Source organism: Protopterus annectens, chromosome 5.part1 (genome assembly GCF_019279795.1).
Source record: "Protopterus annectens isolate FY-2018-M chromosome 5.part1, PAN1.0, whole genome shotgun sequence".
Lineage (NCBI taxonomy): Eukaryota > Metazoa > Chordata > Ceratodontiformes > Protopteridae > Protopterus > Protopterus annectens.
In genome coordinates, this window is record NC_056736.1 from 635,022,682 (window position 1) to 635,049,195 (window position 26,514).

The window sequence follows — 26,514 nt, forward strand, 5'->3', positions numbered from 1 at the left end:
AGAAATTTACTCACCTTTGTTGCTTCTGGGATTCAGTTAATCCCTTCCCCATTGCCTCAATGACACTGACAAAGAGTCAGCATCTCCTTTTCATGTTGCCTCTGCCTCTCCTTCTCCTCAACCTCCAGGCATCACAGTTTCTCATTTTCTTCAGCCTCTAGACATTGCAGTTTCTCATTTTCCTCAGCCTCCAGACATCTCAGTCTCTCTGCTGCCTCTATTTTCAAATGTTTAGCCTCCATCTCAAGTCTCTTTAATGCCAGACAAGATTTTTAAGTCCTCTATGGAAAGGTTGAGCTGTCCATTTTCTGAGAGTTGTACATCTCCAATGCCAGCCTGGTTGTCCTCCTGATTGCTGGTCTGCGATCCAGCTGTGCCCAAAGCTTCAATCATTTCTGCCTTAGTCAGGTAGGCATGCACCAGTCCTTTAGCCTGGCACATCTCATCCAACTGGCTCTTTGTCAGCTTGTCATACTCCTCTGCTGACATCCTTGCCTGCTCTCCCTGACTAATCTAACAATAAATAAATAAGTAAATAAAACAATTGTAATATAAAACTCTGAATGTTTACTACATGGTTGTTTGATAGTACAAACATCTTCAGTGACCACTGTTCACAGGCTACAGGAGTTCAATATCCACACCACTACAAGCCAATTAATATATGATGTGGCTATCCCACCACTGCCACCAATTAATATGTGACGCCCCAGCACTGGCCTAGTAATAAAGGAGCCACAATCCTCATCACTGGCAACAGCTAGGGGACATACACACTAGAAAGATGACAAGTACACACAGAGTAAAATGCAATTTCCCTTAAGTGCACACAGAGATCATAGTTAGTTTTGGGCTAGTTTCTCCCTCTTTCTCCAGATCCCCAGTAAGACTCCCCAATGGCACAGATATAGGGTTGAGATCTCAGCTGAGACCTCCAGCACCCTCTCTGTCCAACCAGTGTGTTGTGTCCCTGCTCAAGTAGCTGACACACACACTTTGAGATTGGATTTATATACAAACACACACACACACACACACACACACACACACACACACACACACACACACACACACACACACACACACACACACACACACACACACCTGGGGAAGGCTGGTACAGGTTTACTAGCTATGCCCCCTTTTGCCCAGACTATAAGGTAGTTCCAGCTACCACCAGCCACCCTTATCAGCTACTGCAAGGCCCTTAACAATTGGAGTCCAATCCTACTGTGTAATGTTACTATTATCCAAATGGTAGTCTGACCAAGCCAGGCTATTAGGAGTGGCATGCACAGTGTCACCAAATAGATGTGTAAGTACTCTGGCTTAAATATGTCTCAAAAATATCAGCCAAAAAAATAGGTTTAAATATATTTAATAATAAATAATAAAACAATAAGACAATACTCAATAAATCAACACTGTTACTTTAGAGTTCAAAATCACAGGAACTATTTAAAACAGCATTGCAGGACAGTCTCAAATAAATACAAAAACATCTAAACTAATCTTTACTATATTCCTAACTATATATAAAAGAGTTACTATGCCCTAAAAAACTTACTTACAGCAAGGCAAGTGCAGATGGCGATGATGAGTGAATGTTCTTGCTAGGTCCAAGACAAAATTTAAAATGCACTGTCTCTCTCTCAGAGAGTTCTTAAATTAATATCAAATATTACTGCTGAGTTAGCTTGGATGACCAGTATGAGAGAAGCCTCTGCATGTACGGCAACTGCAAGGTCCCAAACCAAATGTAATTGAAAGCAAAATTAGACCAGCAGATTGTGGCAAAAACCAATATTTTAATGTTATGTGCTACAAAAGCATAATGTTACAGGAGAAAGAAACAGACAGGTTTTGGCTAATAAATTTCATAGCCTTCATCAGTGTGTAAAAACATAAATGAACTCACTCCTTATATAGTCAAATCATGACAACATGTGACCGATTAAAGGTGCTCATTTAATCCAGGTGCAAACAGACCGCCCAGCTTAACAATCCATTTGTTCTCTTTTTTGTTCAGCATCTCATGCCACCCTGACTTATTGGATCTCATGCCCAAAATCTGAACAATAATAATAAAATTAAAAGTAGCATGTTTATGCATTATGGTACGTTTGTACAGGCCATTTGTAATTCTTTGGTGTTTGATGTCACAAAGGTGCTCAGAAATCCTAAATTTAACTGGCCGGGATGTTTGCCCAGTGTAGAAAGCTGAACATTTGCAGATAGCTAAGTATATCACCCAATCTGTATGGCAATTGGCAAAAAAAGAAATGTTATATACCTGGCTAGTGTTTTTATGCTAAAACACCTGGTCTTCATGACCTTAGGACAGTAAGAGCAATGACTGCAGGGAAAACACCCAAAAGTGTAGTTTGAGAAAACTCCTTCTTATAATTAGCCCATGTTTGTAATGATTAAAGTAGGAAGCCAAATTCTTGCCCTTCCTAAAGGAAAAATGACATATATTCTCCAACAATCCAGAAAGTCTGGTATCTGCCAGCAGGATGTTCCAATGATGCTGGACACCATCCATCAGTGCCCCAGTGTTCCTACCAAATGTGGTAATGAAATGTATGGTAGATTCACCCTCATCAGCCTTATTTTTGTATTGGAGAAGGCTTTCCCTATCAATGGTGTCTACCCTGTTTTTGGCTTGGAGGACAAATCCTGCCTTATACCACCTGTTCCTGAATCTGGAAGTAAGGTCATCCCTGAAATGCTGATACGTACCACTATCCAAGCATATACATTTGACTCTTATAAACTGAGACTTAGGATTATTTTTGCAAATATGTGGAGGATGTTAGCTGGTGGCATGCAGAAGGGAGTTATATTCAGGGAACTTATGGTAAACCTCAGAGATCAAAGTATTATCAGGACCTCTGATTATCAAAACATCCAAAAAGGTTATTCAGTCCATATCATAGTTTACCGTAAAGTGTATCCCCCATTTATTTTCATTCAAATAGCTAACAAAATCCTGTAGATAATCTACATCCGATCTCCATACCATCCAGCAATCATCCAAATATCTTTTCCAAATGTCATTTTCTTCCATGAACAAATTATGAGAGCTATCATAAATTATTTCCTCCTTGATATAAGCCATAAACAAATTGGAATAAATGGGGGCAAATGAAGCCCCCATAGCTGTACCTTGTATCTGGAAGAAGCATTTGTCATGATAGAAAAAGACATTTTCCGTAAGTACATGCTCGGCAAGACAGATAAGAAATGTATTGAAACCGGGTTGGTATAACTCAGATTTATACAACCAATATTCTAAAGCATCAATCCCAGCCGAATGTGGGATATTGGTGTATAATGCTGTAACATCCAAAGTACAAAGTAATCAACCTGGCTCAAGCTGTATTTCAGAGATGACCTGAAGAAATTCAGTAGTGTCCCGTAGTCGGGCACTTACCCATTTGAGAAGTGGTTTAAGATATTTAGTTAGAAATTGGGATAATGGTTCTGTCAAAGAGCCCCTCCCAGGGGGATTCCAAGGGTTTTTGTGAATTTTAGGGAGAAAATAGATATATTGGTTGCTAGGATCAGATAACATTAATTGATGCTTAATAGTATCCATAATGATACTCTCCTCCACTGCTAGGGAAAGAAACTCATCAATTTGTTTTTTGAAATGGGGTGTGGGATTAAGTGTTAAGTGTAAGTAATATTGACCATCTGAAAGCTGCCTGGTCACTTCGGTGTCATATTGTGTCCAATCCTGGACCACCACCGCCCCTCCTTTATCCACCATCAATATAACCAGTTGATGATTGTTGGCTAACCTGGAAATAACTTCCATGTCAGTCTTGGAGACATTATTGTATCTAGCCCTGGTATCCCTGGAGTAAAAGTGTAAGTCCCTCAAGATAGAATTTTGGAACATGAGAACACTTTGATGCATCAGTGGCATAAATGTAGATCTATAGCATCTGAACTCTTCACAAGCATCCAAAGTATCTTTTCCCTGAAAAAACAACTTCAAATTGAGATTCCACCCATTGTTTCATACGAGGATCATCTGGGTTGTTGACCAGAGGCTGTGTACGAAACCTTAAGTCCCTGGGCATAATGCCCTTGATGATATATGCTTTAAAAAGCTTGTAATGCCAAACATTACTTCAAAGTAACCTCATAAGCTTGTTGAGCTTAGTGAAAAGCGTTTCACAACTATCCTCCAAAGTTGGTAACAAGGTCCCATTTTCAGATTGGTTGGTTATCCCTAGCCCAAAAATGACTGAATCATCACGATCGGAGGCAAGCCTCTTAATATCTTGGATACCTCCATAAAGGAAAAAAAAACAATCCTCTGAAGCCAGCCAAATATATAAGCCAAAGTAAAAATTGAATAAATCCACCGAAGTGTTGGGATCCACAGCAGTGCAACAATAGTAATATAATGTCACATATAAATACAAAAATTCACCAAAGCCAAAATATTGGACAAAAAACAGCATTCAATCCTAGCCCAATTTTATCAATGTATGGTCAAACAATTCAACCAACATACCACAACCTCCAAATGAAGATATAAAAGGCCTACAATATACCCACTTCATTTGGAAATTTCTGAGTTTTCAGAAATTTGTTTTGAATTAGCTTGGATGACATCACTTTTGACACCTGACTTCAGCTGCCAGGCTAAAACCCCTATTGTAGCATTTTACATCTCCTTGTGAATAATACATAGCCTTCAGATGTTTGCAGTTGCTAGAAGACATAAAACAATAAAACACTTGCAGAACAATTCAGAAGGCACCCTAGTTCTAGACATCCTGTCTCCTTGCTGCATTGAAACTAACTTTTATAGCACAATCATGAAACAATTTAATTTCAACTTATTTTCTTGAGGTTTTGCAAGTTAACTTTGTATGTTCCAGTTTCTACTATTAAAACAGATACATTTGCACAGGTATATAGTTTATATACATTTCTGTTCTTTCCCAGTAGGGTACACTGTGAACACATCCTTGAAGCTCAGTACTGTACAAACCCTGTTCAACACTCACTTCTGTACCAATAGTGTAATATACACATAACATATAGTTCTAATACATTTGGTAACTAATCAGTTGCATCATGCTAGTATTCACAAATGACATATAATGATTTATAAAATTCCAAATAGCTGGGCTGGCAGTGTGATAGAAGATACCATAGTTGACCTAATTAACTAAGATATCAAAAATCTTATTACACTGGATTTTGTCAATGTTAGATTTTCTATAATGAATCTTGTGAACTTCTTGGACAGGGTAACTCAGGCAGTAGACTATGGGCAAGCAGTTTATACAGAATACTTTCAAATTGCCAGGGCATTCAGTACCATACCACATGCATATAGGTTCATAGGTGCATACTAGGCTAATGGCCCTGGAGCCTTTACAAGCCTAGCCCATAGAAGTGCCCTGTCATCGTGCCGCCAGACGTTAACCCCGACATATATAATAAACAAGCTGAAGGAGCTTCAAATTGACCTGTATGTGGCTAGGTGGATAGCCAACTGGCTTAGTGACAGGACTCATGCAGCAAGAATAGGGAGTGCATCCTCTAAGAGCATGAAGGTGACCAGTGGAAGGGTTCTGTGCTGGTACCTCTGCTATTTGGTATCTACTTCTGTGATCTCCATTTATCAGACAAGGATATCTGGTTAATAAAGTTCACAGATGATTGGAAGATGGGAGTCATTGTCAAGTCCCCAGACTATCCAGCAGAAACTTACACTTCTCAATACCTGGTGTACAAAAATGGGCTCAAACTCAGTACCAAAAAGTGCAACGTTGTAGCATTTTGTAAGCATGCCTTAGTTATAGGTATCCCACCACTTCAAAATGAAAATATAGAGAGGGGCCCGGGTACATGGATGGAGAGCTTCCTCTTGTTTGACCACCATATCGCAACAGTGGTTAGGAAATCCTTTTACCTTGCACTGCTCATAACAAAAGGTATTCTGCCTGATCACAAGAAGTGTCCAGCTCCTTGTACTCCACTCTGATCAAACCCATTATCGAATACAACTCTCCCTTTGGGATGACGCATTTCAAGCATTTGGAAATATCCCAGAGATTTCTAACTAAACAGATCATGGACGTGACCTGAGCTACCAATAAAGACCGGAAGCCAAAACCAGCTTTAAAAGCTGTAACACACTTCAGACTGCTGTTTGCTCTTCTCTAGAGACAAATTTCTTGACATCCATTTCTTAAAAACATAACGACTTGGTCATGATGAGCGACATGATCATAATCATCTGTTTCACTGGTATGAGAAGTAAGGTCAGCATAAGCATTATTAGACTAGATGGCAGCTCAAATGTAATTCTTAAGAAGCAATATTATGACTACTTGGATGCCACTTACATTGACCAACATTGTCTTTCTAAGACATTTTTTGGTAAACAAAATTAAAAAAAAATAGCCTTTCAATAACCTAAATAAATATTATTATATTTGCGGTAGAAGTTGTCATCCATCATACATTGCACACATCATTCCTTGGCTCCCTGCATTAGCTGGAGACCTTAGCTACAAAGGTGCACTTATTGTAAAGTAGCATGTAGTTACAGATGTTCTGCTTTCATTTAGTATGTATAGGTCATGGCATTTATCTGACTGCGGTGGTGGTGCTGCGGTAGTGTTGTCACCTCACAGTAAGATGTTGTCCTGTTCGATTCTCAGCTAGAGCGTCTTCTGTGTGGAGACATGCGTGAATGGGTGTACCTTTGTTGAAGGTTGTGCATCAGGGCCGGCAACTCGGCATGTAAAAATCTACTGCCAATCATTAGCGGACCGGAGTTCCGCTGTGGCGACCCCTAACCGGGAAAAGCCGAAAGACACAACAACATGGCATTTATCTAAACCTGCAGTGGCTATGGGATGACGATTCGGAATGCCATCACCTCACTAACATTAATAGTGCTCACTGCTATGGTATGCCATAGGACATAGATCCACAGCGAGCCTCCCACAAATCACAGAGAAGACTTTGAGCCTCTCCAAGATGTTATAAAAGTATACTGTTCCTGATTTTACAAGAAAAAGTAGCATTTACTACACTGCAAAGAAGGAAGCACCAACAAAACGCAAGCACCACTTGAAATAACAAGAATTCGGTTTGGGATACTAAGTTTTACTATTGATTTGCAGTCAAATCTACACACTTATTGACTGTTTTCTAGAATTTAGTGTGATCTCACCCAATTTGACCTGATTCCACACAAAAGCAATATAGAATAGTTAATGGGCTCCCTACTGAAATCTCAAGACTTGCATTGCCGAGTCCCAAGAGACCAAAAAAAACCAAAAATAGAGAAGAGAAAATAATGAACATCACTCATCTCCTTTAAACATTTTATTTTTGTGGTGGAAGGCCCCCTGCTCCCTCTGAACTTATACCAACTCTGATATTGCCATTCCTTAGAGAAAAGGGAATGTTCCAAAGCATGGCAATCACAGACTTAGTTTGGGTTTTTGGCCATTCTGTTTCAACATTTCAGGATTCGTGGGGTATATATGTATGTCTCTCAAATATGCAACAACGTCTAGAAGATTTGGTGTCTTTTCTTGGAAGTGTTTACATAGGTATTTTTATACCCCAAATAGATTTCAAAGAATTTTTCCTCAGGTAGACAACAAATGTTGGAGGTGTGATGGGGAAGAAAAAGATAAATAGGAACATATTTTCTGGGAGTGTGATGAGTTTGCAGACAATTCCCTGCAGACTACTGTCAGAGATACTGGGTCAGCAAATTGGTGTAACTAAGGAAATCATTCTTTTGAGCTATGATACAGAATCAAAGGCCTTGCTTAGTCTAATTACGATGAACTTCCCCCCTACTGTTTTCATTAGGCAGTACAGGATCTTAAGGATGACACACCCAGAAGAGCAGTACTCTCTAATACTGCACTCCAGTGCCAGCAATGCAATTACCTGGAGTGGGAACTGAACCCATAGCCTTCTGGGCTTACAGCACAAAGGCAAATGTGCTACATGTGGCACTACTGACACTGCTTTATATGATATGTGATGATAAATTACACATGATATCACTGTATCCATGGTACTGCATGCAGCATCCATGTGTTGTGAATCACGTCATAGGTTCATAGTTGTTTACTAGGCTAATGACCACATGGGCCTTCTTAAGCCTAGACATGTATCCCGAATCTCTGAGAAGTTCTGGTACCCTTGATAAGTGTCAGCAAGGGCTTGGGAGATGAAACATTTACAAGCAGAGTCCTGGGAGATGAACCATTTACACGCCCCCTATGTCCATTACAGACATAGGTACCAAACCAGGGATGAATTACCAGTTCCCCATCCAATTGTCCAAGTTACATTTATATTGGGTTAGAGAGGAACTCTGCATCACATTTGCACTCATGCCTGCAATACACAAATGCAGAATGTTTTTTGAGCTATAAAACTGCAGACATATAGCCATCTAGTCCCCTCTATCCAATATACATAAAAAATGTATCCACCTACAGTTAATCAACTGTCTAACAGCATGCAAATTACTTTCCATGCCATAATACAGATTTAGGATAGGCCATAGCACAGAAACAGCTTTATTAACTTTTATAAACTATAGTCATAAAAACAAAATCAAGATGAAATGATCACATATCTAGTTTTAGGCTGTCAAAAGCATTTGACACAGTTTCTCACCTCAAAGTACTACTTACACTCTAGGAACTCTGCCTCAGCTTCTGTATAATCAAGTGGTTCAAAAGTTAGTTAATACTCATGAAGCCAAAATTGCTCTTGCTAAACTAAACAAGGAACTCTGAATCCTGATCAATTCAACCAAAGTCAGATATGCAGTGCAAATAGCTTCCCAGATGAAAGGTAACCACAATGCCTTCTTTAACTATGTTAGAAATTTCTGAAACAATGCCCAGCACTTTGCAGAGCTAAAAGTAAATGATACCACATACCGAGGCCCACAGGACATTGTCAATCACCTTGCAGACAAATTTAGCTTCGACTTCACCCCCTTCCAATATTCTTAGATTAAATACTCACTTCTAACCCCTCCAACAAATCGCACAAGAACAGTTTCTTAAGGCACTATCTAAGGCCAAGAATTCCACCCCTATGGTGCTGGATAAAATACCAGACTGATTACTGTTTAGCCTGAAACATGAACTGTCAGACCCCCTGCAGAGGCTATTCTTATTAACCTTGTGATGGGTCCCTACTCCAGGCTAGCAATCAAGGAGACTCAGTCCTCACCACTAACTCCAGTGAGCGACGGTCACTAAGAGCAAAGATGGATTCACACAGTATTTTCAGATGCATCTCCCCGCACCAATCACAATTTCCCTTAAGAGCACACAGGGAGCATGCTCCAAACCTAGGGCTGGACTCTCTTTCTCTCTCTCCATACTCACACAAAACTCCACACTGACCACTTTGGAGCTCTGTGTCCCTGTTCCCTGTAGCTGACACACACACACTTGGATATTTGAGTTTCATACACACACATACACACCTGGGAAAAGCTGGCAAATATTTAGTAGCTGTGCCCCTTTCAGCCTAGACTCTGAGGTAATCATGCTGCCACCAGTTAACTACAATAAGGCTCTTACAAAGGGTACCCAATTATACTGTGTAAAATTAATACTAATACAAATGGTAGACTGTGACCAAAGTAGCAAGGCTTTCAGGAGAGGTCACAATGTCACTAAAACAAGCATAAGTACTCTCAAGATGTTAAACATATTCTCTAAAGGAGCAGCCACAATGAAAGGTATTAAAATATTTAATGATAAATAAAACAGAAAACAGGAGAATACTAAATACAATAAACAATAGAGTTTCAGCCACAAAGGTATAAACAATAATACAGTTGTATAGTTTCTCACAGATGCAGGAAACAATACTAAATTATTCTCACTAAATGTCCCTGACTAACTAAAGAATTAATGTTCCCTGACTACTTACTAAAGCAAGGTAAGCTGATGTGTGATGAGTGTCTTACCACAGAAATGTCAGATTATGCCTGTCTTTGTCTATGTGGATGTGTGAGGTATATATCCTGTCAGAAATCTTTCCTGTCAGGTTCCAAAGAAACCAGATGCTGGTTAGAGGATGTCATCACCTCTGGTCACCTGCCTCTGGTACAATTCACACACAGAGCTTTGCTAAGATCTGTAGCAGTACCTGAACGCTAGAACACAATTTCAAACGTTCCACCCTTCCAGAGTTCTCTGATAAACATACACATTTGATCACTGTCAAAGGAAAAACAACTTCAAAAAGATCAACACATGGCAGGTTCAGGTTAAGGCACTTTAATCTTGCAGCAAGGAGACAAAAATGTGCTAATACAGAGTTTGTCTAACTAGAATCAGGAAGTGAAGCCATTCTTATACATTTCTTACAAGACATTGCCTACTAAGCTGACATAATAAATTACAAGTTCTTTCAATATTATTTCATAGCAGCTGTTTGTCCATGATTTTCTGCTGGCATATCAAGTTTACAAAAAAAACTTCCTAAGAAAAACAACGTGGCCTTGATGACCACCAGTCAGATACAACTTCTCACTATGCAGTGTTACCATTCAAGGTACTATGGCTAATTCGAGCACAAAGCAAGTATAAATTATAGTTCATTTCTTCAAGCAGTCTTTGTTCAACTGTATCTATCTTTTCTGCAGCTGTGTATGTTCTCATAACATGAACAGAGCTGATTGTTCAAGTTCAGTAACATTATAGAAAACAGTATTGTTCTGTTCATTATTTTCCTGACCTAGCAGATAATCACCTGCTTCTCAGTAAATTTCCAAAAGGCATAAACATGAATTTTGTTGTGCTAGCAAATACTAGGTCAGAGAGCATCTTGCAGTTTCAGAAAGCATCTTGTAATTTCATACAAAACTAAGCTGTACATAAAATAGAATGAAATGTGTTAACCCTTTTATCTTCTTATAAGCACTAAACATATACATTAATACATATTTTTCTAACATTTCCCCCCTGTTAATACTTTTTATTCTATTTTCAAAAGTGTAAACAGTTTGCTTCTTCTCCTAACCTCTTTCTGTTTAGAATTTGCAGTTAAGAGAGTCATTCAGTTTAAACTTATGAAAGTGTTTCATTTTTCAACAGTTCTTCAATTTCAGTACTTTGATACAAAGTCTCAGAAACTGACATGTCTATAAAATCTTTAATTCATCTTTTCATGCAGGGAATACCACAACAAACACACACTCCTAATAGGAGTAATCCCACACAAATGGCAATCAGGATGTTCATTAGGATGCTACCCCACCCCCAAACAAATTCTGGAAAAAATCCGTCAGTGGCTTTGGGCCTGGTTTGGTCATGGCCGACACTTGCTAAATCACCTCAAGATGGTCGTTTATCTCATGCTGGTTGTCAGGAATATACGAACAGCACTCCTCTTTTATTAAAACCTTTCAGTGAAGTTGAGAGCCATGCAGTTTTGAAGCACCACAGTTCTCATAGCATTCAGTTCATCAGTTACTAATTCAAGAGCAGAAAAAAGTTGCATTGCTCATTACTTCGAGAAGTTTGGACAGTTTTCTCAGCTCCCAAATCGATTTCACTGTGCCATATGCAGGGGCTATACCTGCCCATGATATAATAGTGTCATTCAAGTCCATGTGTGTCAGTTTATCTTTGTTTTTCATGGAGTTATGGTTTCTCCAGCCTGCTTCAATTCGTCCCATTGGATTCTCAAGTCTCTTGATTGGATTTCCAGGTTTCTTGGTGACCTCTCTGACATTTCAAATTCTTCCCTGAGGCAAAACTGCAGTGTGTCGTATGGCCGGAACCAGGTAACCCAAAAAACAACTGCCGGACAAATTCTCAGGTAACCATTTGTATGCCTTTTTCCCACACACAAAATAACAATTCTCTACTTTAGTATTAATATATACTTGCCCTGCATGAAACATTTTCTTATCAATGATAGATAGTTGTTTAAAAAGAACAGGATTACGTTGTACTTCATCAACCGTTTTGTGCATTGATTCAAAATATGAGTCATAGTTTGTATCACAAATATAACCTGCATTATTAGCTTTGGTATAACACTTGTAAGGAACAGTCACATTACAATTGCTCCAACCCACCTGAACAGTATCATTTTGTAAAACATACAATTCCCTTTTGTGTAACAGGCAGGTACAATGCTATTTTTCTTGTGATTTCACAGTCGTAGTATCAAAATCAAATTTTCCCAGGTCTCATTGACCCTAGGGGACAGCAGTCATTAACAGTCCCCTGTATGCTGTTGGTATAGCTGTGCAAATCCAGCAATTCGAAACATTAAAAGTTTCAGCATACACATATTTAATTGCTTGGTAAGTGTTAAAGTTCGGATGCCAGTCTATGAGTAATGCATCTCGTTTATTCAGTTCAGCTCGTGTGGCTGGAAAAAGGAAAGGCCACAGCAAAAAGATTAATGTTATCAGTATAGTTAACAGAATGATCATGCAATACTTTTGAGGTTGTTCTGTATTTCTATTTGCTCCGTATCTGGTCATTTTGTTCTTGTGCAACAGTAACAAGTTTTTTGTCCAGTTCAAAGTTTTTAACCAATTTACAGTGTGTCAGATGAATCCAGGACATTCGCTCTGCGATCTTGACTGCAGTGGGTGTTGACAGTAGCACTTGGTATGGCCCTTCCCACTTCAGTGATGTCCAATTTTTTCTCTTGATGACTTTCACCCAGACCCACGTGCCTGGGACTACTGCTTCTTCTGATGGTCTGGTTTGTTCTTTATCTGAAACAGAATTTAACTGCAAAAGTTGTTCATTACTTAAAAGTCGTCTCATGTATTCTGCGAATGAACTATCAGCCTCCTGGTCTGTAGGCATGAGAGGTTTCCATTGAGGTATATAGTATGCCCTCCCAAATAATTTTTCAAAAGGAGTTAACCCCTTTGCATTCGGAACAGTTCTCATGCTCAACAATGCCAGAGGCAAGCAGTGCACCCAGTTCTTTTGTGTCTCACTAATTAATTTCCTAAGTTTATTTTTCAAAACCCCATTATGCCTCTCTACTAGTCCTGCAGATTGTGGGTGGTATGCACAATGGTTCTTTAAGGAAATTCCGAAATATCGACTCAACTGTTGTATAGTTTGATTTACAAAGTGTGTGCCATTGTCACTGTAGATCTTTTCCGGTATGCCAAATCTAGGAATAATTTCTTTAACAAGGACTTTTGCAACAGTAGCTGCATCTAGATTTTTGGTCGGAAAAGCTTCCACCCATTTGGAAAACATATCTATAATGACAAGACAATACTTCTTATTTTCGCATTTGTTCAGTTCTATGAAATCCATACAGATAGTATGGAACGGTGCAGGGAAACTCCCTTGTTTAGGCTTCAACGCCCCTTGTGCATGATGCTTGTTACAAACATGGCATGCTGCACAAAAATTTTTTGTGTAGTTTGTAAATCCATATGCTGTGAACACTCGATTCACTAAGTGTACCATCCCCCCTGTTGAGACATGGCACTGCCCATGGCTCAACAAAGCTGCATATCTAAACAAATTAGACGGCAAAGTCGGTTTTCCTGCTTTGGAGATGTACAGCCCTTTCTCAAGAATTGCTTCTCGTTTTATCCATTTCTGTTTTTCTACTTTCATAGTAAGTGTCTGCATTGTTTTCAACATTTCTAAATCTAAAATCTCAGAAGGCTGTAATTCCTCACTCAAAAGAAATACTTCTGAAGCTGAAGCTGCCTGCTTTGCAGCTGTATCAGCTCTCGCATTACCTTTTGAAATCCTATCCTGTTGCTATGAGCTACACATTTACAAATAGCTACTTTCTGAGGTAACTGAATAGATTCTAACAAATCTAAAATAAACTGCGCATGATTAATCAGTTTACCAGTAGATGTTATCATTCCTCTATTTTTCCACTGTTGCGCAAAAACATGTACAATAGAAAAAGCATACTGGCTATCAGTAAAAATGTTTACACATTTACCCTTTGCCAAGGTACATGCCCTTGTCAAGGCAATCAGTTCTGCTGCTTGTGCAGATAAGTTGTGTGGTAAAGACTTTGCTTCCAAAATTTCAGTATCAGAAACTACTGCATACCCCACTAGGTTCTGCCCTTTAGGACCCCTTCTGCATGAGCCGTCCACATAATATGTCACCTCGGCATCATCCAAGGGAACATCTGTTAGGTCTTTTCTAGGCAGTGTCTTTTGCTCACTCTCCTGCAGGCAGCTGTGTTTGGTGTGCCATCCGCAGGGGTCAGGAGCAAGGTAGACGGATTCAAAGTTGTACATCATTCAATTGTCATATGAGGTTGGCTCAAGAGTATAGTCATACAGGAAAGATGTCTAGCAGGAGAAAGATATGCTACTTTTTCTTGCAGTAAAATAATCGCGACTGCATGAGGCACTCTCAATGTGAGAGGGTGGAACAACACTACTGAGGCCGAAGCCTGTACTGCCATTGCAGCTGCAACTACTGCTTGTACACAGTGGGGCAGGGATCGTGCCACTGGGTCCAGCTGTGATGAATAGTAAGCTATGGGGCATTGCTTGTCCCCATGTTGCTGTTTAACACTGATGTCATATAACCTTGCTTACAATCTACAGTTTGGAAAAAACGTTTATGATAGTTTGGTAATCCTAAAACTAATGAGGACGCTATCAATTGTTTTAGTTTGCAGAAAGCTGATTCTGCTTCTGGTGTCCATTGTAATAAATCTTGTGCTGCCAATAGGCTTCCTGTATATCAAGTTGGTGAGTGGAGCAGACTCCAAGGCATAGTTTGGAATCCAACTCCGACAGAAATTAGTCGTACCCAGGAAGGACATCATTTCCTTCTTGGTAGTCGGTTTGGGTGCTTGTAAAATTGCTATTTTCCTATCTTCATCTAATGTTTTGCCTTCTTTGGATATTACATATCCCAGGTATTTAACCTGCTTTCTCCAAAGCTGCAACTTGTTTTTGTTTACTTTATGTCCTTGAGTGGCTAGAAATTGTAGTAATGCTATGGTATCTTCTCTGTATTCTTGCTGGGTGGGAGCTGCCAGCAGGATGTCGTCTACATAAAGTAAAATCTGACTGCCTCTTGGTGGGCTAAATCCAGCCAAGTTGCTTGCCATCTCTTGTGCGAATATTGTTGGGCTTTCACAATACCCCTGTGGTAGTCACGTGTATGTATACCTTTTCCCCTGAAATGTGAAGGCAAACCAATGTTGGCTGTCAGGGTGTATCGGTATCGAAAAGAACGCATTGCTAATATCTACCACAGAAAAATACTTCTGTTGAGGCTTCAAATCATTCAATAGGGTGTCTGGATCTGGCACCGTAGGTGCTCTAGGTATTACTGCGTCATTTACAGCTTGTAAATCTTGGACCATACTCCATTCTCCGTTTGCTTTTCTGACAGGAAATAAGAGTGTGTTACATGGTGAATCGGGAGATTGTACCAGTACTCCTTCCTTAAGTAAAGCTGCTATTATAGGTTTAATTCCTACTTCTGCATCTTTCCTTAAGGGATACTGTCTCTTCTGTGGTCTAAATGCTGATTTTGGCATAATAGTAACTGGTCCTGCTGTACGAATTAGTCCTACATCTGACTTCCCTGTTGACCAGAGAGTTTCTGGTATGGCATTTTCTTCCTCTTCTAGTAAGAGTGCTAATCAGCTGTCCTCGCTAGACTGCAAGTGTACAGCTGGGTGTGTCTGTGTTATCCAATTTAACTTCTGCTTCTGTACTCCCTGTTCTGACAAATTCTAACTCTGTCTGTTTTTCCCACTTTGTGACTTTTTCTCCTAGGTCTGCTCATTTCACATTCTTGTCCTTAGTTAAACTAACATGTGGTAATCGATTAGATTTATAGAGTGAAAAGAATTCCTGGGGCAATGAACAGCTAACTACACTGTTTCCTTCTGTGTCCCAGTACAGATTACGTAATACTAATCTGTTTGCATGGTTTTTAAACAGTTCTTGCTCATATTCCTTATCAGGTCCTGATGTGCTACAATAATACAGAGTACAGTGCAACAAATGGTGTTTATCAGTGTCAAGGGAGGGGGACTTACTGATGGCTATGTTCATCAGTTCTTCCCTGGACCAGTCGTGACCAAGTCCTGGCTGTACCAATAAAATGTTTAAGCCCTCGGTGGCACCACCGCCTCCGGCAAAAGTATCCATTTGTCGCTGTGCTTCCATACCCTGCATAGTCGGAACTACTGCTATGCCAAATATCTGCATAAGATCTCTGCCCAAAAGGTTTACTGGGCATTTTGCAGAAACAACAATTTTGCTTTTCTGGGACATCCCTGAAACAGGGTCAGTTATTGTTATGTTATGGGAGAGTGGCTCCTGATACAGCTGTCCATTAGCTGCTTTCACTAATATGTAATCAAATGATTCTGAATTTTCTGGTAGTTTGGAAGGATGTATCAGGGTCCGTGATGCCCCTGAGTCACACAGGAATTTTACTTCCCTCCCCTCTACCAGAAGTGTAACTTTCGGTTTTTATCTGCTAAATAGAGCTCTAGGCTCAATAATGCTAAGTCTAAAATTTCACTTTCTTCACCATCTGATTTCTTGCACTTCCTCTATTTCTTCTATCACATTCTCTACTCCCTCTATCACATTTTTGTCTTTTCTCAGTTACTCCCTTCTAGTGATTCTTGACTATCATATAGTCAGTCCTCACCCTCCTTATCTTCCATGGCTACCTTCTTGTTTTGCTTGCAATCCCTTGTTAAATGTCCCTTTTTTCCGAACATTCATCTTTCTCTCTTCAAACTCCTCTGATCGTTTATCAGATTGTTTGTTTCCCTGGGCATTTTCCTTGCCCTTTTTTCTGGACTGTACTACATAAACCTCTGCCCCATCTTCAACAGAAAATACTTGAGCTTTCTTTTTCTTTTTACTGTTAAAATGCCTTTCGGCATGTCTAGCATATTCAAGTAGTGACTGTAATCTACTTGTACGATGGTCTACCATGTGCTTTGTAATAAAGCTGCTTATAGGCGAAATACTGCCTTTCAAAAATGCATTCTTTAGCTGCTGCTCATACGGGGAATCATGTGTTTGGTCTTCAGGTACCTGCATTCCACAGTGGTTATTAAAACACTCTAATAATCCAGCATAATATCTGTCAACAGTTTCACCTTCTTGTTGGATGCATTGATTAATGCAAGTCCAGTCTACCCTAGGCTTCCATTTCTCAGAGATTCGGTCTGTTAGACCTTTCACTCTGTTATCCAGTTCCGCATTGCTATGTGGTAGTGGCTTGTGTTCTGCATCACGGGGATTCCAGTTGCCACTGATCATGTGCCAATCTGGACCTACGATTTGTCTAACTACTTTTTCTACTTCTTCTCCATTTAAATGATAACTTAACCTCATGCCCTGTAAGTCTTCTAAGAATTTTCTAAAATTAACTTTTGGATGGGAATTCTCTGTGGCTTTCGGATGTCTTCCGTGTCCACGGTCTATATACTAGGAGAGTCGGGTCCTGCCCTTCCTGTCCTGCCTGAGGATTTGGTACTTCTATGAGTGGACATATCTCTTCTTCACTCATAGCTCGTGAATTTTTGTTTATTTGATATAACTCAGTATCCCTCTTAAGTTGAGACCTAGTCTCGATGGGATCTCTGACATACGGTCTTGGCCAGCGGTGACAGCGGGTATAGCAGAGGTGGACCAGCTTGTCCACTCTTCATATTCTGGTACGGAAGTGGAGGGGGAGGAGGCTGATGCTATTACCAAATTATTGTCTTCTTTATCTAGAAACATAGCTTTTGAATTATTACTTTTTTGTTCCCTACGGTTTGCTTCCTCAATCCACCTGTGTGCCTGAGGAATGCCTAATTGACGTTGCTTTTTCACCTGACCCAGTTTTAAGCTGTTTGACAAGTTTAATAAGTGAGGATTTTTCTAATTTGCCATCAAATTCATATTTATTAACCCATTTTGTATAGTACCTAACATTGTCGGCACGCTGTAATTGCATATATTTTGCATCTTCAGTTAATGGTGGATCTTGGGAACTTTTTGTGCACTTTTACCCATATTGTTCTGACTGTTAAAAATGTTATGTAACCCATCTTATTTTCACGTGGTACTACAATTTCTCTTTTTCACAGTTTATCTAGAATAACTGCCTTACCTATTCTGTTTCCCTGATCTATGACAAGACTGCAATCTTCCTGTCCCTGACTTGTACAAAACAAATCTCCTGACAGATGATACAAATCAAGTCCCTGATCTAAAACAGAAAAAAGGTAAATCTCACCTTACCTGAGCCTCCGTGCTTGATCGCCTGGTTCGATGGAAAACCGTTAACTCATCCTCCAGTCGCAGATCAGAAAAGTGGCTGGCCTCTTTTGAATGACAATTCAGTCGGAGGTCTTTCAGAGCAGAAGAACCGATGTGGTCTCTTCCCCGTACAGTTTCATGCCACCTGGCCCATCTGACCTGAGGCGAAGTGAGAGTTTCCGGTCCGAAGGACCAATCTGTCAAAGGAAAAACAACTTCAAAAAGATCAACACACGGCAGGTTCAGGTTAAGGCACTTTAATCTTGCAGCAAGGAGACAAAAACGTGCTAATACAGAGTTTGTCTAACTAGAATCAGGAAGTGAAGCCATTCTTATACATTTCTTACAAGAAATTGCCTACTAAGCTGACGTAATAAATCACAAGTTCTTTCACTATTATTTCATAGCAGCTGTTTGTCCATGATTTTCTGCTGGCATATCAAGTTTACAAAAAAAACTTCCTAAGAAAAACAACGTGGCCTTGATGATCATCGGTCAGATACAACTTCTCACTATGCAATGTTACCATTCAAGGTACTATGGCTAATTCGAGCACAAAGCAAGTATAGATTATAGTTCATTTCTTCAAGCAGTCTTTGTTCAACTGTATCTATCTTTTCTGCAGCTGTGCATGTTCTCATAACACGAACAGAGCTGATTGTTCAAGTTCAGTAACATTATTGAAAACAGTATTGTTCTATTCATTATTTTCCTGACCTAGCAGATAATCACCTGCTTCTCAGTAAATTTCCAAAAGGCATAAACATGAATTTTGCTGTGCTAGCAAATACTAGGTCAGAGAGCATCTTGCAGTTTCAGAAAGCATCTTGTAATTTCATACAAAACTAAGCTGTACATAAAATAGAATGAAATGTGTTAACCCTTTTAGCTTTTAATAAGCACTAAACATATACATTAATACATATTTTTCTAACAATCACTTACAAGAATACAACCTAATATACATACATGCATTCTTTCTGTTCAAAAGGACCTACTGTTGATGCATTTTTAACACAAGTAACTTTACAAATACATTTTTAACTCAAACATCTGTACAAATCAGTGTGATAGTCAAATAACATAAAATTCTTTGCAACACTCCAGTTAGCTGTGCTGGCATATGTACACACATACTGCCCTACTCTCCCTTGCACAGACGGTACTACCTCATAGCATCACAATTTTATAATAGGCCTTGTGCAGGATAACTAGAGGACAGTAATAGTCACTCCCCTTGCAAAAAGTTAGAGCTACAGCAGACCTGAGTAATTACAGACACATAAGCCTGACCAGCTCATCTGTGAGGCTATGGAAAGGATCATTATGGAACCAATAAATAGAGATATATGTGACCTGCAGACTTTTTAGTCTACTCAGTATATATTCATCAAGGGCAGGTCCTTTGGTTGACTACTTTGAAAAAGGCACTGAGACAATGGTTAAAGGCAGATCAGTGCACCTTGTCTATCTGGATTCTGGACCTTGCCAAGGCATTCAGCACCATCCCACACTCAAGTATCACAGATAAACTCTTCCCAACTAAATGTTAACCACCATGTAACTTACTGAATAGCAAGTTGCCTCTCAAATAGAACACTGGAAGTAAGGGTAGGTGACTCTATCTTCTCCCCAAGTGTTCCGTCTTTGGGGCACTTCTCTTTGGCATTTATTTATTGGATGTCAAAGCTAATGTTAAGGGATTGTGGCTCGCCAAGTCTGCAAATGACTCCAAACTTGGTGCCATCATAAACACCCCAGAGGATTACTGTAAGAGGACCTGTCCCAAACAAACAGCTGGTGCCAAAACCATGGACTGAAACTAAATGCAAAGAAATATATAATTGCAGACTTCAGTAAGTGTGACTCACTTTGTAGCTCCCACATTGACAATACCTCTTTGGAAACTGATCCTAAAGTTAGAAATTTGGAAACCAATGTTGACATGAACTGTCCTGTATACACTATTGTAAGAAAGTCCTTTTTCATTGCACACCTTATATTGAAGAGTATGGCATCCAGATCCAGGAACATAATTGTTCTACATTCTTTAAGCTGTTCATTGACTATAATGCCCCTTTCAGTACATACCTGTCCAAACACGTCACAGGTGAAATGATCACAATAATTCCTCACTAAAAAAATCAAGGGCCGGAATCATAAAGGCTACACAGACTATCTTGGTGTCATGCAGGCTACTGAGAGGCAATGTCTGCCTTACATATAGAGCTCCAACAGATCTTGTTCTATTAGACCATTCAGAAGTCCAACGGTATTAGAAAGAGACCTTAATCTCCTTTGCAAGATTAATAGAACATGCTGGAGAGGTAGGTATGTATCACAGAGAATACCAGTTCTATGCAATCAGCCAGCAGCATAACTAGGGCTGGGTGAAGGAGGCAACTGCCCTGGGAGCAAGGTGTTATGAGCAAGATTTGCTCATCCATCATCCTGATCAATCTTTAGTGCATACCAGCTTTTTAAAGTTCGTATTGCATTTGTGATCAAATCTGAGAGCTGTAATGCTCTATATGTGATCTAAACAGTAGCAACTGCTTGCTACATTTGCAGCAAGCAGTTTCCTACATTTTAGAAGTAAAAAAGTTTTTATAACTATAAAACTTGAGCACAGAAGTGCTCTGTGTGGGGGTGTAAACTGTAATTTGCTACAGTTTAAGACAAAAAATTTTCTTTTTTTTTATATTTATATTTTTGCTCCTATAATCTAAGGAAGGAGGGTTAGGGCAGGGGGGCAGAAATGTGACCTGAATGGACCCTGCATTTCAGGAGCCCCAGGTACTTGATTGCTGATTTTTTTTTTTTTGCTCTTCCATTGAAGAGCTGAGGCAGTAGGGAAAAGTCGTCTATTTGGCTACCTGGCTGGTATAGTGCAGAAAGCCAGTTGTTTTTTTTTTTTTTTTGTGAAGCGCTGAGGTGGTGGAGAGCTAGTTCATGGGACTAGCACAGGCAATAATTGAACCAGTTATGCCTTTGCAACTGCCCCCCCCCCCCCCACATACACACACACATAAAGCAGAGTTCTTCTCATACTCTATTGAAAGTAATTTGGATGCATATATGGATACCTGCAAATTAACACCTAGTTTAGCTCCAATTGCCATCATGGACATTTGAAATCTGTGAATAACTAACATATACTTGTGTGGCACCATTTTTGGAGATTTATATATCAAAATACAAGAGTGAATCAATACTGTGGGAATGCAGGGTTATGCTTTTTAAGATCATGAATCAATAGCCTAGTAACTGTCTATGAACCTATGAACTCAGCACTAATATGTGCAGCTTCTTCATTTAAGCAGCTCCAGGCTGCTGTGCAGCATTCTATTACAAAAACAGAAAGCTGGCTTTAGCAATGTAAATTTCTCTTAAATCCAAATAAAACTAAATTACTTATATCTCCAACTCAATAAAGTATCACTCTTTAACAATATTATGAATCAGTAATATTAAATTGATCTAGTATAAAATAAAAAAATAGCACTGGGAATAATATGTGATCATAATTAAAGATTCAAAAAACACATTCAACACATATTCCAAAAACAATCATAATGTAGGACTTTTTTATAAAGTCAAAGATTTCCTAAAAGCAAATGCACTTGAGATCACAGTTCAGTCTTTACTAACCTACAGTCCTGTCATGCTGCTAAACTGGAGCAAACTTATAATAAAGCTGTAAAGTTTGCAAGCAACCACATCAATAAAACACATCACAGTCATGCACGACAGTCTCTTAACAGGTTGGAGTTACCTAAACTAGTAGCCTGAACTTACCTAAAGACTGGTTATAGCTATAGCATCCTCTGTACCCCAGAAAGTTGCCTTGGCATCAGTCAGTTATTAAACTGGTACACACGTCACAAAGAACTGTGTTCAGTAAATCAACACCAAGTATTCATTCAAAATTCCAAAAATTATAATGGGCAAGACTTTTCATTAAATGTCATCAAGTTTTATTGATGGTTGTTTCAAATTGTACTCTGCATCAGATTACTTACCCCTTTTTTGGTGCAGTGATTGTCTATACTCTGCTTACAGTGCTAAACTTTGGAACTAAGTCTTAACAAAAATAAGAAAAAAATAATTCCATCTGCAATTTAAAATCTCAGAAAAAATCAACAAAATTGTCTGCATTTGTACTGAATCCATCACTAAGTCATGTTCTTCTCCAGTCAAACCAAACAACTAGCATAAAAATTGTCAAACCTTTTTTTAATTACTTTTCCCCTTCTACCCACTGACCACCAAGCCTCCCTCTATTGGATGCCCATTTATTCTCCAGTGTTGTGAAATTCCAGGATCCAGTGGGGAGATCATCTTAAGGCAGACATCAGCATTGCTTGTTTCCTCACTGGGCATCCTAGCCATGAGGACATTTTTTAATTGTTAATGGTCCAGCTCTTCCCATCTTGGTGACATGAGTGCTTGCATCTCCTGAAGGACGGCCTGTCTCCTTTTGTCCATACACTCAGGCTTCTCCACATGTACTGACAAAGGCTACCCACACTGGCTTCCATAGACACGAACAAGTCCTCACTGCACCATCTGTTACTGACCAAGTCAGCAAGCAAATGTGAGTAGTATTACTGGAATTTAATTCATCCTCAAGTCTTGGTGAGTACCTTTACGAGGTGAACCCTGTTTTTCACAAAATCTCACTAAGATGACACTGATATATAGACTGTATTTTATATAACATACATGGCCAGAACTAGGTTAAAAAATAAAAAAATATATCTGGAAGCACAAGACCCAGGATAAAAAAGTGTCCAATCCTGGTAGGAGCAATGGTGCCAGGATTGGAAAAAAATGACAGTGTAGAATCCTCAAGAAACAGAAACATTCCTACAACAGGGCCAGGCCAGGCCCAGGGGGGATGCCCCCCCTCCCATTGTAGAAAGAAGTAGTAGACCACAAATTCACAAAAACTTATAGGACAAAAAAAGAGCCATAAAGATGATAGCGTGGACTACTGAGGGTAAGAAAGAAATTATGTATTGTTACTATTAATGCAAGAAGCCCAGACTTTCCAGACAGATAATATACAAAAAGATTTAAGAGAGAAATTAGAGGAAAGAAAAATACTTTCACAAGAAAAACTGTCAGAAGCTTCAAATAATTTGTGTTCATTAATAAACAGATTCATGAAAAAACATTATGAAGACCAAGAAACCTTCCGCCATTTGGAAAAAGAAATGAGTGAGGAAGTGTGAAAATATAAAGAACAAAATCTAGAGAGTTTTGAAAGCTATAAAAAAGAGATATGGACATGGGAAAGAAAGAGAGATCTGATGTGGTACGATATTTATGCAAAGGAGAAAGCCAAATTAATCAACACAAAAAAGGCAGCCCCAAAGATATTCAAAGAAAAATACAGACAAAGGCATCCAGATATGGAAAATTTCACAATAAAAAAACAATAAGATCACAGAGAGGGAGCACAGAGCAGAAGATTAGTAAAGCAGAAAAAAATAGAAGTTGAAGTTATGGAATACCTGCGAAGTTAAGGATTTAGTGTAGAAAGTCTAACAGGTTATATCACAGCATGATGGAGCAACAAGTCCCCAAAGTAAGGAGAAACAAGAGGAACAGGACATCTGAAGAAGAAATATGGATGTGGGAACGGAGAAGAGATTTAATATGATGCAATATTTATGCAAAGGAGAAAGCAAAACTAATCAATTCAAAAAAAGTACCATCAAAGATATTTGAAGAGAAATAGAGACAAAGGCATGCAGACATGGACAATTTTACAATACAAAAAATAAGAAAACCAAGAGGAAAAATAGAAAAGAGGGTTAGTAATGGAGATGTTAAAGAAATAGAAACTGAGGTTATGGATTACCTGCAAAGTGAAGGATTTAGTGTAGAAAATCTAACTCTGATAACATCACAATAGGATAGAGCAAAGGATCCTCAAATTAAGGAGAAATCAGTGGAGCGGAAAGCATCTGATCTGCTGCCACATGAATTTACTTTGGAGCTTTCCACAGGAAACCAGTACAAGCATTCAGGTGGAGTTGCACTGCAAGGGAAGGAACAGGAAACTGTGGCAACTCTGATGCAGTCAGTATTGTGGAGTGATAGACTAGTGAGTTTCCATATGAAAGAACAACGGATGGCACAGGATGAAACTGAAGAGAATGCGGCACCGGAAGATGCTCTGGAATTTTCTATAGAATGCTTGCAGAAAATGGAGAACAAAGAATGTGCTCTCAGTTTAAAGAAAATGATAAAACATAAAAAAACCAACAGAGTAAACCCGGACCAGTGCACACTTTTATTGTAATTAAAATTTGAGCGCTTTCATCAATGGTAACTTTAACTTCATCAGATGATGAAGATAGAAGAAGTAAAAGAAAGAATAAGAACTTCAAATGTACAGGATATGAAATTGGATGCAGTAATGGCCAGAGAGGTTGAAACAAAGTTAAGAAAAGCTCCTAAATGGAAAACCCCAGGCCCAGATGCAATACCTAATGTCTGGCTAAAAGTATTAACATCTTTATATGTAGATTTAGCCATGAGTAATAACTATTTATATGCACACCCCAAACAGACACCAGTCTGGTTAACAACAGGAAACACATTGCTCCTACTAGCAAACCTGCAAGCTATCCTAAAAACTATAGACCAGTAACTTACCTTCCGATGACATATAAATTATACACTGGAATTGATGCCGACTAAGTTTAAAGTCATTTGGAAGAAAACTCAATCATGGCAATAGAACAAAAGGGTAATAAAAGAAAGTCATATGGAACAAAAGATCATTTTTTTGTTAAATAAAATCATAATGGAGAACTGTAAAAAGGGGAATGGCATGGATAGACTGCAAAAAAGCATTTGACAGTATCCCACATTCATGGATAAACGAGTGCTTAAAAATGTATATGATACACCCTACACTGATCGATTACATTACAGAGAGCATGAAACAGTGGCAGACCACTTTGCAGTTAAGCCTTGATAAAGGACAAATTATTATTCAGGGATAAAAATTCAAAGGGGAATATTCCAGGGTGACTCTCTGTCATTGCTGATCTTTTGTCTTGCCCTTAACCCATTAAGATGTTTACTCAACAGATGAGATTATGGCTTCAGTTTGGGACCCAGAAAACAACAAACTGTTAAAACTTCTCATCTTCTTTTTGTAGATGATTTTAAACTGTATAGTTCATCAGATGAGGAACTGAAAGCATAACTGCAAGTGGTCAAAACTTTTTTAGATGGTATAAGAATGTCATTTGGTCTTGATAAATGTTCAAAAACAACCTTTAAAGCAGGAAACCTGCAGCCCCAAGAAAACATCAGTTTGGGACAGGAATGTGATACAAAAGAACTTGAGCAACAGGGAGTGTATAAATATTTGGAAACTGATGAAGGAGCAACAATAAAACATGAACAAGTGTAAATAAAACTTAGTAAGGAATATTTCAGAAGACTTAATACTGAAAACTGCATTGATATCTAGGAACAAAGTCTAAGCTATAAACCAATTTGCTCTTCCTGTCATAACTTACAGTTTTGGAGTGATTAGCCCCAAAAAGTGCTGGATAGGTTGGACAGGAAAACAAGAAGGATGCTTCATGCTCATCAAATGATTCATAAAAATCAGTGCAATCAGTGCACTATATATTCCTCATTCTGGAGGAGGTATGGGTCTCCTCAGAATTGATTATATGTATAGATCTGCAATCATGGGACAGCATATATATATATATATATATATATATATATATATATATATATATATATATATATATATATATATATATATCTACTGACCTCACAAAACCCAAAGACCCAAGCTTAGTGAAAGCTTTGAAGCATGCAGAGAATAAGTCTAATATGACTTCCCTACTTAGTTTAGCAGCAGCATATCTGCATCAAGCGGGAATGTAAATCAAACCAGAAGTAGATAGAAAAATCAAGCAGCAACTGAATGTTCCAAAAAACAAAAGAAAGAATACAAGGTGAAGGATCAGATGAGAAGGCAAGAAATGCAAAAATGCATAAATATAGTTGCAAGTATAGAACTCTTAGAACAATCTCATGTTGATCAGGAATGAATGCAGGAATGGTTAAGGACAGGTGAATTTAAAACCAAAAGACAAAAGGTTAATATTGGCGGCCCAGGCTAATGGACTATGTACACGTTGGTTTACAAAGTCCATTGAACATGT

The 26,514-nt window shown here is 38.9% G+C and overlaps 1 protein-coding gene across 1 annotated transcript in view; it reads left to right on the top strand.

The window, feature by feature from the left end:
- The first annotated feature begins 2,422 nt into the window (after nt 1–2,422).
- Nucleotides 2,423–26,514, top strand: part of LOC122803244 (protocadherin Fat 4-like) — a 166,819-nt gene continuing 142,727 nt past the window's right edge. The window contains exon 1 of the mRNA XM_044072841.1: nt 2,423–2,860. Within this exon, the coding sequence (XP_043928776.1) occupies nt 2,423–2,860 (438 nt within the window). The remainder of the gene's footprint in view (nt 2,861–26,514) is intronic.